Source organism: Geotrypetes seraphini, chromosome 12 (genome assembly GCF_902459505.1).
Source record: "Geotrypetes seraphini chromosome 12, aGeoSer1.1, whole genome shotgun sequence".
NCBI classification, from domain to species: Eukaryota; Metazoa; Chordata; class Amphibia; order Gymnophiona; family Dermophiidae; genus Geotrypetes; species Geotrypetes seraphini.
In genome coordinates, this window is record NC_047095.1 from 7,275,730 (window position 1) to 7,290,867 (window position 15,138).

The window sequence follows — 15,138 nt, forward strand, 5'->3', positions numbered from 1 at the left end:
TAGGCCCCACCAGTAGGCGGAGCTTTAGGATGGATGGGCCAATCCGGCCTCATTCCTTCGTTGGCTGCCTGCCGGACAGGCGGGTTTGGCTCCCGTCTGTCCGGCCAACTACCAAAGGTACGGGGAAGGGGGGTGGGGGGGTCGTGGGGGTCGCCAGGGGGGTCGCGGGTCGGCTGGGGGGGCGGTCGGAGATTCTTGGGGGGGGGCGGGCGTTGGGGGGGAAGGGGGGTTTGCGTCGAGGGCAGGAGGGCCTGGGATCCCTCCTGCCCGTAATGTAGTGCGGGGTGGGGTTAGGGGGTCGCCGTGGCCAGGAGGGTTTGGGCTCCCTTCTGGCCCGATATTGTCGGGAAGTCGGCGGTCCTTCGGGGTGGGGGTGCGAGTGGTCCTGCCGGGGGGGGGGGGATGTATCGGACGTCGGGGAGTCGGCCGGGCAAGAGGGCTTGGGCTCCCTCTTGCTCCGATCGCGGGTGCGGGTGGGAGCGCGTGCGAGCGGTCGTTCGGGGTGGGGGTGCGAGCGGTCCTGCTGGGGGGGTGAATCGGGCGTCGGGCGGTAAATAGCGGTTCCTAGAAGGGGGTACATTGGCCCGCGGGGACAAACCTGTTCACCGTTTCCGCGGTCGGTGAATGGCCTTGTCCCCGTCACCGCAGCGACTGCTAGTTTTCTTCCCCGTTTTCGGCGGTGACCCGCGGCTTAAATGCGGTGGCCGCGGGTAAACCGTCACCGTGTCATTCTCTAAATCAAGCAACAGACATCCTCATCGAAGCCTCTCCCACACCACGCCCACTCCTATTTCCTTAGGGGCAACTTTTTCCTGATGGGCATCCACGAAATTGTGGATGTGTCTCAGAACTGATATCCACATCCTTTGGACTTCCAAGTTCCAATTATCGCTCATTAAGACTCTTAAATTGCTTGTTAACCATTTTATTTGGACGCCTAAGTCATACCTAACTTTAGGCAGCACTTAGGCTTCCTTTACAGAATTTACCCCTTAATGTCCTTGTTTTTCACAGTAACATGGTAAACGGCAGCAGAAAAAGACTAATTAACCCACCCAGCCTGCCCAGGTTATTCCTCACTGGATCTCTACCATGATCAAATAAAATTACAAATACTTCAAAAAATAAGAGAGTTCCCTCTCACCCCAATGTCTTTTATGATGCCTAATCAACCTGCCTCCTACTACAGACCTTTACTTCTGTCCCAAGCAAAATTTAAATACTAGCAACCAAAGAATTCTGTTTGTTTTAATTTCACATTTAGTAGAAGGTAACCAAACCCAGGGTTCTTAATCAACTAAGTCTGCCTAAACCAAAAGCATCACCTTCTCCCTCCCCCAGACCCCTCCCTCTGCCACACCATAACCCCTTCGCCCTTCCCCAGACCAAACTTTAAATGCACTGGAGGTCTAGTGACCTATTCAAGGCAGGAATGATCCCAAATCGCTCCTGTCTCCACAGGTTCCTCACTCAAAATGTCTATCGGGATCTCTTACAGAAGTAGACTGCTGCATTTACAGTTAAATCCAAGGAGGGCCTTTGTGTACTGGAAGGGGGATGGAGTGGGTGGCCAATCTGGCAGGGCCACAGCCCACAAGGACTTACTCCAGTAGTAGCAGTTCTGTGTGTAGACAGAGTAGTTAGGGAAGGGGGAAGACTCAGTTGAAAACACAGTCATTTCCAGCTGAAACTGAAACATGGCAACACATATTTCAAGCCAATTTCAGTGCCAAAACTGAAAACACAATCGGTCTGCCTCTAGCAATTTAGTTTAATAACATTTTTTAATATGATTTGAGCTTCTAAATACCCAAATTGTGCATGCATGTTAAATAGATTCTGCGTGTGCTAGACTAGAGTAAGTGTGTGCTAATGAACCAAATGCATACTAATGAATGCAGATCCCTATTGGATACTGTAACAGTGATGGGCTCCACAACCTGCCTTATCCATAGGTAGTGGAACTTCATTAAAATATTCCCAAGTTTCTCTTATGGTCTACTGCAGGGGTGCCCACACTTTATGGGCTTGCGAGCTACTTTTATAATGACTAAGTCAAAATGATCTACCAACAATAAAATTTTTAAAAAAACACAAAGCACACTGAAAGGCAGAGAAAATGTTAATTATTCATATTCCGGGTTTTTTCAAAGAGGTCATGGCAGATGACTCTATGCAATGTCACCTCAGTAACAAAATACAAAAATAGACAAATATACCCCCTCCCTTTTTTCTAAACCACGATAGTAGATTTTAGCACAGGGAGTTACGCTGAATGCCTCGCACTGCTCTCAATGCTCATAGGCTCCCTGCGCTAAAAAACAGTTATTGCGGTTTAGTAAAAGGGAGCCATAGTGCAAAATATAGACAGCAGATATAAATTCTCAAAACAGACACATTTTGATCACTAAATTGAAAATAAAATCATTTTTCCTACCTTTGTTGTTTGGTGATTTCATGAGTCTCTGGTTGCCCTTTCTTCTTCTGACTGTGCATCCAATCTTTCTTCCTTTCTTTCAGCCTCCTGTATGTTTCCTCTCCTCCAGACCTCATTCTCTCCCCCAACTTTTTCTTTCTGTCTCCCTGTTCCCCCTTTTTTCTGTCTCCCTGTCTGCCCCCTTTCTTTCTTTCTTTCTCCGTGCTCTCCCCCAAGCCACTCGGTTTGCTGCCACCGCCATCGGGGAACAGTCCCCAAGCCACCGCCGTCCCAAGCTTTCCCTGCAGAAGCGTCGTGCTGACCAGCATTCCATTCCCTGACGTCAATTCTGACGTAGGAGAGGAAGTTCCGGGCCAACAAGGCATTTCTCCCCATTCCATCCAGCCTGAGCCCCATCTCTCCTTGATCCAGCATTTCCCTTCTGTGTCTGTCAGAATTACCATTCCACCTATTTTCCAGCATCACCCTTCTTTGTTTTCATCTCACCTATATCCCTATCTCACCACTTTTTCAGAATCTTCATTTGTCTCTGTCCTTGTCTTTACCCCATGTTCACCATTTGCCCTTTCAATGTCTTTATCTCCCCCCCACACACACTTTTTCAGCATTACTTCTATGTCTCTATTTCACCTCCTCTTCATGTCCCTTCTGTATCTCTATCCTTATTCAGTAGGTCCTGCTTACCCTTTCTATTCTTTGTGTCACTATCTCCATTTTCAGCTTTCCCCCCTTTTCCTTTGTTAATGCACCCTGTAGCCAGAATCTTTCCACCCTCCCTCCACTCCAGCCCAGCCCAGTATGAAATATTTCCTTTTGTTTCCCTCCCCTCTCTCTTTCTCTCTCTTCTGCTCCCTCACCCACGAATCCTGCATCTGGCCCTCTCCCTTCTACCTGCACCCGGCAACACCCCCTGCTCCATGGCTCTCTTCAGCAACTCGTCAGCAGCGGTGATCAAGACAGGCTGCCGACATCGTGGCCTTCCCTCTACGAGTCCCGCCTTTGTGGAAAAAGGTAGTTGAAACAAGCGGGACTCGCAGAGGGTAGGCCCCAACGTCGGAAGCTTGTGTCGATCGCTGCTGCTGAGTTGCTGAAGAGAGCCGCGGAGCAGGGGGTGTGGCCAGAAGCAGGTAGAAGGGAGAGGGCCAGATAGGAAGGCTGCTGGAAGAGGTAGAAGTTCCGGAGTATGACCACCGACCCGGGCCAGGATGATTTCTTTTTCAGACTGCTGCTGCAGCCGCCACGCCCACCCCCCTGAAATGACAAAAAACAGCCTAAAGTGGATGCCCGACGTCGGCGTCTTTGACGTTGGGGAGAGGAAGACTGATAGGCCCGGTAGATCAGGACGGCAACACGAGTCTATCACGGAGCCCAGGATGGGCTCTGCGATCGACTCACATTGCCTTCCTGAGCTACCGGTCGATCGCGATCGACATATTGGGCACTCCTGGTCTACTGTCATTATAGGTTTTCTCTTCCAAAGAGAGAATACATGATAAATCTCAAGCTATACGCACAAAGATCTCAAGACTTGTATTCTGCTCAAAAGGTTTCACTTCATTTTTGCTGCTTATCCCTCCCTCCTCACACTTGACTCCTGGATTCTCTATACGGTTTCAATCACGCAATGGCACCGTATTGAGAAGCGCACCTCTGGGAAAGATAGGCAGGGGAAATGTAGGCCAGAGTTTTACAGGCCAACGTTTCTAGCACCTGTCTTTGTCGTGAATCACATCTATGTAGGCGCCTTATAGCGTATAACATCACTTCTGGCATTAGCCACGCCCATATTGGCATCAGGTGCCGGTAGATGCCTCTGGAGGTGCAATTCTGGGCCTTTTCTTTAGGCGCTGGCAGGTAATTTAAAGTTTCAAACAATGTTTCCCTATTAACTTAGGCACCGGTAGGGCATCTACCAGTGCCTAAGTTAAGGCACAGTTTGTAGAATTTCCGCCTTAATACTTAAGAGGTAAGGTATTGATTCTGTGGACATCAATTTGCAAAGCAACAATGGGGCTAAGGTCTCTTTCTCAACTTTGGGCCTCTTCTATCAAACTGTGCTAGCAGTTCGTAGTGCGGTGAGCCGCGCTGAATGGCCCGCGCTGCTCCCGACGCTCACAGAGTTTTATATATTTTGTAACATTTTTGCTGTGAAGCAGCAGCATGTTAACTCTGTAGACACAAATTCAGTTTTGAGAAATGCAAAACCAAACATCTGTGATAATTGTCATGAGCAATTTTTCTATCTAGAAGATATTATTAATGAATTAATAGAAATTTACCAAAAAATTTAACTGTTGCATGAATAGACTCATGCTACATAATTAAAACCTAATAATTTCATGATGAATAACTTTTAGAATATAACGTTATCTTAAAATAGAAAACTATCCCCCCTCTTCTATAAAGCCGTGTGGAAACAGCCCCAAAACCCTTTAAATCTCTTTGAGTTTCGGAGCCGCTAGCGTGGTTTTGTAGAAGAGGGGGCATCTTTAGATAGATTTTTCCTAAAAAATAAAAAGCACTTTATTTTTTATAAATCTAATGTAACTTAAAAAAAAAAAGAAACCATTTTAAAAATCATTGATTTTTATCCACCTGGATCTGCTAGGAGTGGAAAAATGTCAAAAACATAAGAACACAAAACTTCTTAGCTATCTATAGCAGTTGACATTTTTTATTTCTGCCAAATACGTCATTAACCCCCCCCCCCCCCCCCTCTTTACCAAATTTTATCGCGGTTTTTAGCACTAGCCGTGGCAGTAACAGCTCCAACACTCACAGAATTACTATGAGCATCGGAGCTAAAAATCACGTATCTGAACTGAAATAGTGTCTAAACCTTTGCACTTGCTACATTCATTGTTTTATGGTTTTAAATCTAAAAATGTGGCTAATATATATATATTAACCTCCCTTATGAAGAGATGTATGTACCCAAGGCTGTAATAGCTAACTATCCACTAAAATTTACAACAAAGTGTTTAATTTTGTAACCATGTAGTTATGGTGTCATCTTCTGTTCATTTAGGGCAAGAATTTCCAAATCTGTCCTAGGGGAATCCCAATCAGTCGGGTTTTCAAGATATCCACATTGAACATGTATGAGAGAAATTAGCATACTATGTGGATATCCTGAAAACCCAACTGGGTGGCATTCCCCGAGGACAACTTTGGTAATCACTGATGTAGGGATTAATTGAAAGATACAACTTGACAGGCCTAAACTTTTGCACACAACTTTACAGGTCTATCCACATTCTTTTCATGCCTTTAGAACCTCAGGCAAGATACAACTGATGTGTAGGTGAGGCACCCTATGAATCCATTATGTTTTGCTGGGTGTGCTTTCTTTTTAAGTGAAAACTATCAATTAATTTATTAAATCTGCTTTAATTTATTTCACTAAAAAACTCCACCTCTCCGACCTGAGAGAAGTGCATGATGGAAACTCACACCTCATTATTCAAATGCCAGACATCACCTGCTAAGAACATTTGATATTCAATACCAAGAATGGGTCATATTTTCTAATACACTCTTGTATGTAAAATTGAGGTAATATAGCATAAGGATAGCCATACCAATATCTAGACCAATGGTGAACCTAGCCCAGTATCCTATTTCTAATAGTAGCCAATTCAGACTACAAGTAATTCCACCCTACTGATCCCAGGACAGGGAGTGGATTCCCTCCGCCTCCTGTTCCAGCTGATTCTAATTATTGTTATCTCTCTCCCGCCTCCCCTACGTACTAATCAGCTAGCGGCTCTGCAAGGGCAGGAGCGACCTGCCTTCCTTTCGGGGGCGAGAGCAGAGCAGCAGAGTTGCAGGTAGGGTGGCAGAGAGCAGGGTTTTTGCTGCAGGGCAGGGATTTTAGTGCGGCAAACAGCAGGAAAAAGACATGAGCGACTGGTCCTCAGCAGTCACTTCTGTTTTTTGATTAGCCAGCCCAGTCAGTGTTCCTTAAATTGTTTGGTGAATCACTGCCTTCCTACATTTGCATGCCATTTCCCTCATTTGCATGCGCGGACAGGATCGGCCAGAAGATTTGTGAATCGGGTCAGGGTCGCAAAGTGGTCGGGACACGATTGGTGTCCTTAGTGAATCTAATCGCCTGTTTTCTTTCATCCTCAATTGTTATTTTTTATAAGTTGCAACACGTAAATACAAATATTTAAAAATTAAACTTCTGTGTAGGTGTGAATTGAAGGGGAAACCTATACTAGTGGCCAAAATTGTGGAAACACCTAACATTTTAGGCATTATGCTTTGTAAAAACAAACATGGCTAAAACATCATAATTGTATTTAATTCATAAATTTTCAACTAATAACAGAAACTTTGTAAGCACTTAACAAGACCAGAATAATATTTGGCACATTTCACAAAAATAATGCTGTTCATAAGCTACCCAAGCTAATAATGATAAGTTGTTCAGTTATCCGATGAATTCATCAGTCTCACTAGTACTACTACTATTTTTCATTTGTATAGCACTGAAAGGCGTACACAGCGCTGTACATTTAACATACAATAGAAAGTCCCTGCTCAGAAGAGCTAACAATCTAATTAGACAGACAGGACATCTCAGGGTTGGGGAGATTATGGTAGAGGAAATGATACAGTGGGTATAGGTATCAGGCAGCAGTGAGTGGGAGTTAAAGAGTTGAAAGTAGTTTTTAAAAAGTGGGCTTTTAGCTTGGATTTGAATACTCCTAGGGATGGAGCATGACGGATTGATTCAGGCAGCCTGTTCAAGGCATACTGTGCGACAAGAAAGAAGGGACGGAGTCTGGAGTTTTGCAGTGGAAGAGAAGGGTACAGATAAGAGAGGCTTGCCTAATGAACAGAGTTCACGGAGAGGAACATAGGGGGAGATAAGTAAAGAGAGATTTAGGGGGGTTTCAGAGTGAATGTACTTGTAAGTCAGTAAGAGGAATTTGAACTGTATTCAGAAATGTCTGGGGAACCAATGAAGTGACTTGAGGAGAGGGATAATGTGAGAATAGCGACTCTCACGGAATATGAGTCGTGCAGCAGAATTTTGAATGGACTGAAGAGGTGAGAGATGGGTGCTTGGGGAGTGCTTGGGAGGCCTGAGAAAAGTACATTTAAGTAGTATTAGCCTGAGGTGATGAGAGCATGGATAAGGGTTTTGGTAATGTGTTCAGAGAGGAGAGGACAGATTTTAATAATATAGAGTATTAAGCGACAGGTTTTGGCGGTTTGTTGGATCTGAGCAGAGAAGGAGAGAGAGGAGTCAAAGATCACCCCAAGGCTGCAAGCTGATGAGACAAGGATGAGGATAGTGTTATCCACAGAAATAGAGAATGGTGAGAGGTGAGTTTAGGTGAAAAGATAAGGAATTCAGTTTTAGCCACATTCAGTTTGAGATGACGATAAGAAATCCAAGCTGCAATGTTGGACAGGCAGGCTGAGATACGGGCCTGAATTCCTGCAGAGATATCTGGTGTGGAGAGGTAGATCTGGGAGTCATCAGCATAGAGGTGATATTGAAAACCATGAGAGGAGATCATTGTACCAAGACTGTGGGTATACAGTATATGGAAAAGAGGAGAGGGCCCAGGACAGAGCCTTGGTGTACACCAATAGACAGTGGGATGGCAGTGGAGGAGGATCCACTGTAACATACGCTGAAAGTACGATGAAAGAGATAGGAAGAAAACCAGGAGAGAATAGAACCCTGGAATCCCAGTGAGGACAGCATGTCGAGAAGGAGGTAGTGATCAACAGTGTTGAAGGCAGAGAAATCAAAAAGAATGAAGATAGAGTAGAGTACATTGGATTTGGCCAGGAACAGGTTTTTAGAGGCTTTAGCAAGGGCAGTTTCTGTAAAACGGAGAGGGCAAAAGCCCGATTGAAGTGGGTCAAGACTATTATGAGAAGAAAGGAAGTCCAGGCAACAGCGGTGAATAGCATGTAGTGTGTTTGATATCCCTTAAGCTTGATTACTGCCTCACATCTTCTTGGCATGCTGTCTACAAGTCTTTGGCGATCAACAGATGTTATGTGGAACCAGGAGTTGATTATTGCTGCTATCAGCTCATGTTTGTTGGATGGTTGCTTTGACACTACTGCTCTCTTTAATCTGGCCCAGAGGTTCTCAATGTGGTTGAGATCTGGGCTGTTTCCTGGCCAGTCCAGCAACTCAACCTTGTTCTCTTTAAACCAGGAGAGGCATTTCTTGGCTGTGTGGCATAGGGTGCCTTCCTGTTTAAAAATGAATGGTCAACTGGCAAAGGTGTCTCTGGCTGAGGGCAGGACCTTTGGGCTGAAGAACCTCCTTTATGTATTTGTCAGCATTCATCACTCCATCAAACACCTGCAGTTGACTCACAATATCTCTGAACATGCAGCCCCGCACCATCACACTCAGAGGATGCTTCATGGTGGCAGAAGTACACTCTGGAAAAGAGTCCTTGCCCAGTCACTGACAAACATGGAGATTCGGGTCTCATTACTCCACACCTTCTTCCATTGCTCTGTGGTCCAGCTGGCATGCTCTTTAGCCCAGTTCAAATGTTACAATGCTGAACTGCGTTGAGAAAGGGCTTTTTCCTGGGAATTCTTGCTCAAGGTCTGCTTTCACCAGTCTCCAGTGAACTGTCTGGCCTGACACCAACATTCCTGTTTTGGCCAGTGACTTATTGATGTCAGCAGAAGTTAATTTCCAATTCGTTAGTTATTCTCACTATCTTTCTATCAGTCTGAGGTGTTTGTTGTAACCTTTTTTTGGGCCCCTTCCATCCTTGTTTTTGATGCTTCTACACTTCTCCCTCCATATTCGCGGTTTCAGCAATTGCGGTTTCGATTATTTGCAGTTTTTAGCTTGCTGGCTCCTCCCCCCAAATTACATCAGCTTGCATAGAAAAATCGCTGATTTCAAGCGTTTACAGAGAAAATTGCTGATTCCCAGCATTTTCTTCACCATGTTTTGCCTTTCCTTCAGGAACAGGTCAGGTCTTCCACCATGTTATTCGAGATTTCACCATGTTCACGATGGTTTTTAATAGAAAACAGCAAATAACATATGAAAAAGTTAGTCATGGTTTTTCTGTATTTGTGGGTCTGTTAATCCCCTATCACAGCGAATACAGAGAAGTGTAGTCTCTTCAAAACGCTTGCAAAGATTCAGTACCCCAGCTGGTGACACACCTTAATTAATTTTGGCTGCAATCTTTTGATAACTTTAGCCTTCATTTAAGTTATGACTTTTGTTCTCTTTTTAGGCAACCAGTCAAGTCTCTTCTGCAAAATTTAGCATGTAGATGTAATTTTAGTGTATTTAGACAATTAATATTCTTTTAAGTCAACTAAATTGCAATTAATGAAAAATAGCAATTCAAGTTTTGTCATGTTGCACAATGGGCCTTTAAACAACAGCCACAAGCTGTGAAAACAACATCAGAGCATCAAAACGAAACACTACCTACTGTACTGTATGCACTCAAAATGTAAGCAATATATAATCAAAAGAAACGCAACCAATTGCTTATCTTTTTGGCGGTCAAGTCACTAAAAGTCAATCCAACACCCACAAGCTGTGACAACATCATCAGAGCATCTAAACGAAACACCAACAACCTACTGTATGCACTCAAAATCAAAGCAATACATATCAAAAGAAATGCAACCAATTGCTTATCTTTCTGGAGGTCAAATCATTCAAAGTCAATCCTAACCACAAAATTACCACACAAACACTACTTGTAATGTTTATAAACAATCAAAGAATGTTTATAACATTGCAGGATTAAATAAGTAATTAGAGCAACAGTTGAATAAAGTCCTGCGATCTTGAAAAACTGGAAGTTTTTCCACAATTTTGGCCACTAGTGTACTGAAACATCTGACTGTGATTATAACATGTCATACTGTACATTTAATTGTAATAATTAACGTGTGTAATGTAATTGCATCACATCAGCACTAGGGGGTTCTACACAAACACTTTTTGAATACTAATCTAATTAAAGATTTTTAATGAAAAATAAAAAGATTCCTAATTCCTATACTAAAGTTACAGCGGGCCTGTTACCAGCCAAATGAAAAAAATAAAAAAGACATTACATTTGCAGTACATTTTTACATGTTTCAGAAGAAATAATTAAAGCTGCTACACCCTCGCCTAAGGGTTTCGGGATTTTGAAATCAACATCGCTCTTTACCAATACTTTTTAAAACTGAAACGGGGTGTTACGAGCCATAAGAGAAAACCATCCTGAAGCGTCGCTCCATTTTACCTTGTTCACCGAACTCACTCAGCTCACGGGAACCAGCAAAGGGGGACAGACAGCTGTCAGGAAGTTTGTATAGGAACTTCAGTGCTCTTGCGGATACCCCCCTCCTTCACTCCCCCCCCCCCCAAGGATCCAAATGGCAAGACGGTACTGTATAGAAGTTAATTTGTTTCCTCATCACAAAATCATTCGTACTGACCAGAAAAAGTCACTGTAAAAGTCTCATATCTTAAGCCTCTCCCCCCCCCCAAAAAAAAAAAAAAAAAAAAGATACTGTTCAGTCTGGGACCGGAGAATGGGTGTACAAACTGTCTGCAGACACCACCGCGAATAACACAAGGGCTCACCTCCTTCCCAGAACCAGCGAAAAGCCCACCTCCACTGGTCAGCCCAGGGGATACAGCTCGCGCTCCCCGCACCGACACTTCAAAAGTCCATCGCGAGCAGGAACCTCGAGGAACTCTCTCAATCCTTCCACCCCCACACTTCATCCGCGCCTGCGTACAACTCGGGCTCCAACAAAGACCTAAAATTCCGCGTCTTTTAGATTGGCCAATGAGAGAAGTGGACGGGAGCTCTGTGGACTACCAGCTTAAGGTTGATTGGATAGTGATTTGTGGACGTTGCTGAGAAGCAAGATCGCTGAAGTCTTGTAAGTCGGGGTGTGGAATTCTTCGTGCTCGCTGCAGGCGTGGGAAAGGAGGAGGCTAGAACGGAAGGGGACATGTGGTTTGGATAGTTAGAGACGAAGAAACGCACAACGCAGCTTTTGTACTGTGCAGTGACGTGGAGTTCAACACTGATTTATTTAGCCAGGGCAGTAGTACTGAAAGTTCAAAATGCTAGTCTTCAGGAGTCCTACAAGTATAATAATGCCTGCCGGCTTGTTGCAGCTTCTAAGTAAAGGTCTGGTTATCACAGAGGATTATAGTATAAGCCAAATGTAAAAGAATTGTCATAAGAGACCAACGGGAAGGAAGGCGATTTGGATTTAACTCGCTACTTTTCAATAATAGCTCGAGATGAGTTACATACAGGTAAATTATAGAAATAAAACAAAACCATAAAGGGAAAAAAACATGAAGGAAAAAAATACCTTTTTTATTGGACTAATTTAATGTAATTTATGATTGTCTTTCATAAACTACATTGTTACTCCAATAAAAAGGGTATTTTTTTTATCTTCATGTTTTTTTTTGTTTTTGTTTTTTTAATTACTACATATATTACCTTGAAGAGTGGACTAACACAGCCACCACATCATTTCTCATACAGGTAAAGAAAGTAAGTACTGTAATTTTCCTGTCTTCAAAGGGCATACAATCTAAACTTGCACCTGAGACTGAGGAGGGTTAAGTGACTTGCCAAGGCTCATAAGAAAGCATCAATGGGATTTGTACCCTGGTTTCTAGAGATCTGTACAAATTTCCTGTGTAAACAGCATACCATTCCTTACAAATGTGTTGTCATCCCCAACTGGCTACTTGGATTGCATTTATTTATTTAATGTGTTTTCTCCCCAACGAGCTCAGAACGGGTTACAGGTTAACCTACATAATACTATATACAGTTAACTGGTTACAACTTGCCATAGCCACAGTACATATTTTTCCAATACTGTACAAGTTTTTATCCTAACGACACATACTAGGGATCCAATACCAATATACAGCTTACAATTTGCCATAGTTACAGTGCAAGATTTTTTAATACAAGTTTTTATTCTAACGTGACACATACGGAGGATCTAATACCAATATTAAGGGCTCCTTTTACGAAGCCGCGTTAGCAGTTTAACGCACATAATAGCGCACGCTAAACCGCTGGCCGCACTAGCCACTACCGCCTCCTCTTGAGTAGGGGTAGTTTTTTGGCTAGCGCAGGATTAAAAGTCACACGTGCTGAAGCGGCTTCGTAAAAGGAGCCCTAAATTTCTTTGTAATCCACTGGCTATAAGCAAGTGAGTTAGGTAAAGAGGTTTGGTTTTATAGCTTTCCTAAAGCTCAGGGTCAGTTGATTCCAGTGGCTTGGTATGAAGTGGGAAAGTAGGAACGTTATTTGGCAGATTGTATACTTCTCCCTCGGTATTCGCAGGGGATAGGGGCAGAGCTGGACCGCAAATAGGGAAAAATCGTGAATATCATCTCGTCCAGCTCTGACCCATCCCCGCCTCCTTCCCGCCTTACCCCGGCATCCTGGCCTTACTTGGTCTAGCAGGCTTTCAGGGCAGGAGCGATCTTCCTACGCTCCTGCCCGTGCAAATCGCCAATAAGAAATGACTGCCGTGAGTTCCTGTAGTCTCTCGAGACTACGACAGGAGCTCACGGCAGCCATTTCCTAATGTGATCTACATGGGGCAGGAGCGTAGGAAGATCGCTCCTGCCCCAAAAGCCAGCTAGACTACCAGGTAAGGCCAGGATGCCGGGAGGAAAGGCTGGAGAGAGGCGGGAACGTGCTATACTATGGGGGGTTTCCCCCTCCCCCCAAAATCATGAATATGTGAAATTGCGAGTGTCGAAACCACGAATGGGGAGGGGGAAGTGTAGTTGAAGGCGTATTTCATCATGGGAGCAGAGGAAGCCTGATTGTCATGTATTGTAGATGTCAATCATTTTTCTCAGCTCCACCTTCTTGTCTCCCTGGGCAGTTACCCCTCTCCTCAGTCTTAATTTCTACAAGTGAGTGGAGAAAATGTACTTCTACAAGTGAGTGGAGAAGATGTATTTTCCTCTGATCTGCACTGGATTCTTTATTTTTATGTCTTCATCCAATCTTTTTCAAGGCTTTCCTGTGCTAAGAGGTTTGTAGAGAATTACACAGGAACAGAATTTGTCCCCGTCCTCACGGTTAACCATGAGAAACCATCCCCTTGTCATTCTTTAAGTAGAGAGGGAAGAATGAATGGGCATAGCCACTGACCCTCAAGCCTTGCATTGAAGAATGCTGGTGCAGGACTAAGGTTGAGATTAGTGCTGCCCAATTCAGGAAAAAATATTTCGATTCGATTCAGCCTATTGAATCGATTTTTCGATTCGATTTGATTTTCCTGCCCAATTGGGTGTTTTTTTTTTTCAAACATCCTGTTGGGTTTATTTTATAGCCTCTTCACCCCCTTTGCCCTCTCCTACCCACACTGGTGATGTCATGTAAACAAAATAAACAAACAAAAAAGACTTTTCCTCTCACGTTCGTGGTCTAACACCAGCTCTGGCAGGATAAAAAATTTCAGATCTGATATATTGTAACCACAAAACAGAAAATAAAATTATTTTTTCTACCTTTTGCTGTCTAGTCATTATTCAAATCATGTTGGTCCCAGGCTCTGGTTGTCTTCTGATAACTCGCTTGCCAGGGTCTCCTTCTTTCTTCATGCTAACCATCCATCTTCGATCTCTGTCCTCCCCTTCCATCGCCCCCTCCGTTATCTGGCATCTCCTTCCTTTCTCTCCCTCCCTCCTTCCTTTGTTTCTCCTAGTCTGGTATCTGTCTCTTCTGTACCCCCCCCCATGCCCTGACATTGCTCCCTCCCCCTCCATGGTCTGGTATCTCCTTTCCCTCCCTCCATGGTCTTGGCATCTCTATTTCCTCTCTCTTCCCTGGTCTTCCTTCTCCCTCCTTCCCTCTCTGTCCCCAATTGGGTGCAGCAGCATTTCTCTTCCCCCTCCCTCCCCACCCCAATTGAGTGCAGCAGCAGCATTTCTCCCCCCTCCAAATAGGTGCAGCAGCATTTCTCTTGTCCCCCACCCCCCGGTAGTGCAGCATTCACAATTCGTTACAGGCTAAGGCAGGAGATAGGGCAGGAAGATAAGCTTACAACTTGCTCTTGCTTCGGGCCTTCCTTGCTGCCAGGTCCTGCCTTCATGGAAACAGAAAGTAGGCAGGACCCAGAAGCGAGGAAGGCCCGAGGAAAGCAAGAGCAGCAAGTTGTAAGCCTCCCTCCCTGCCCTATCTCCCGCCTTAGCCTGTAGCAAATTAAACCCATGCTCCGGGGCTCTAACGGTAACACTGTGCATGCCTGCTTCCCTTCCCTTCTCTTCCCTCCCCCCCCCACACATAACTTCTGGTTTCAGAGGAGAATAAGGGAAGCCGGCACGCTCAGTGTTACCGTTAGAGCCCTGGAGCATGGGTTCAAGTCACTTGCTGGCGCTTAAAAAAAAAGGCTGAGACGGGAGTCGAACACTGAACTTCCGATGGCTCTTCAAGCTGTGCTGAGTCAGCCTGGGGAATCCCCAAGCCAGTGAGAGGGATTTTTAAAAATGTTTGAGCAGCGGCAGCAGCATCAGGATTCGCAATCAAGATGATAGCTGGGCACTCACCTAAAAGGCACTAGGAAGAACATTGCTGCCCCCTAAAGCAGAAGCGGCAGCGGCTGGCCAGCAAGAGGCAGCGCTACTGTTCCTGCTTTAGAGGGCAAGGGGGAAGGGTCAGTCACCAAATCGG

At 44.6% G+C, this 15,138-nt stretch overlaps 2 protein-coding genes across 7 annotated transcripts in view; one reads left to right on the forward strand and one right to left on the reverse strand.

Moving 5' to 3' along the window:
* Positions 1-11,184, reverse strand: part of GPSM2 (G protein signaling modulator 2) — a 113,417-nt gene extending 102,233 nt beyond the window's left edge. Inside the window, exon 1 of one of the 2 annotated variants that reach the window (XM_033916419.1) lies at positions 11,046-11,184. The gene's annotated coding sequence lies outside the window, so the exon portion shown is untranslated. The remainder of the gene's footprint in view (positions 1-11,045) is intronic. The other variant, XM_033916420.1, reaches the window with a different exon arrangement.
* Positions 11,184-15,138, forward strand: part of AKNAD1 (AKNA domain containing 1) — a 95,771-nt gene continuing 91,816 nt past the window's right edge. For 4 of the 5 annotated variants that reach the window (XM_033916414.1, XM_033916416.1, XM_033916418.1 and 1 more), the window contains exon 1: positions 11,184-11,735. Coding sequence is in view for 1 of the 5 variants with exons in the window: in XM_033916418.1 (XP_033772309.1) it covers positions 11,721-11,735 (15 nt within the window). In the remaining 4 variants the exon portion in view is untranslated. The remainder of the gene's footprint in view (positions 11,736-15,138) is intronic. The other variant, XM_033916415.1, reaches the window with a different exon arrangement.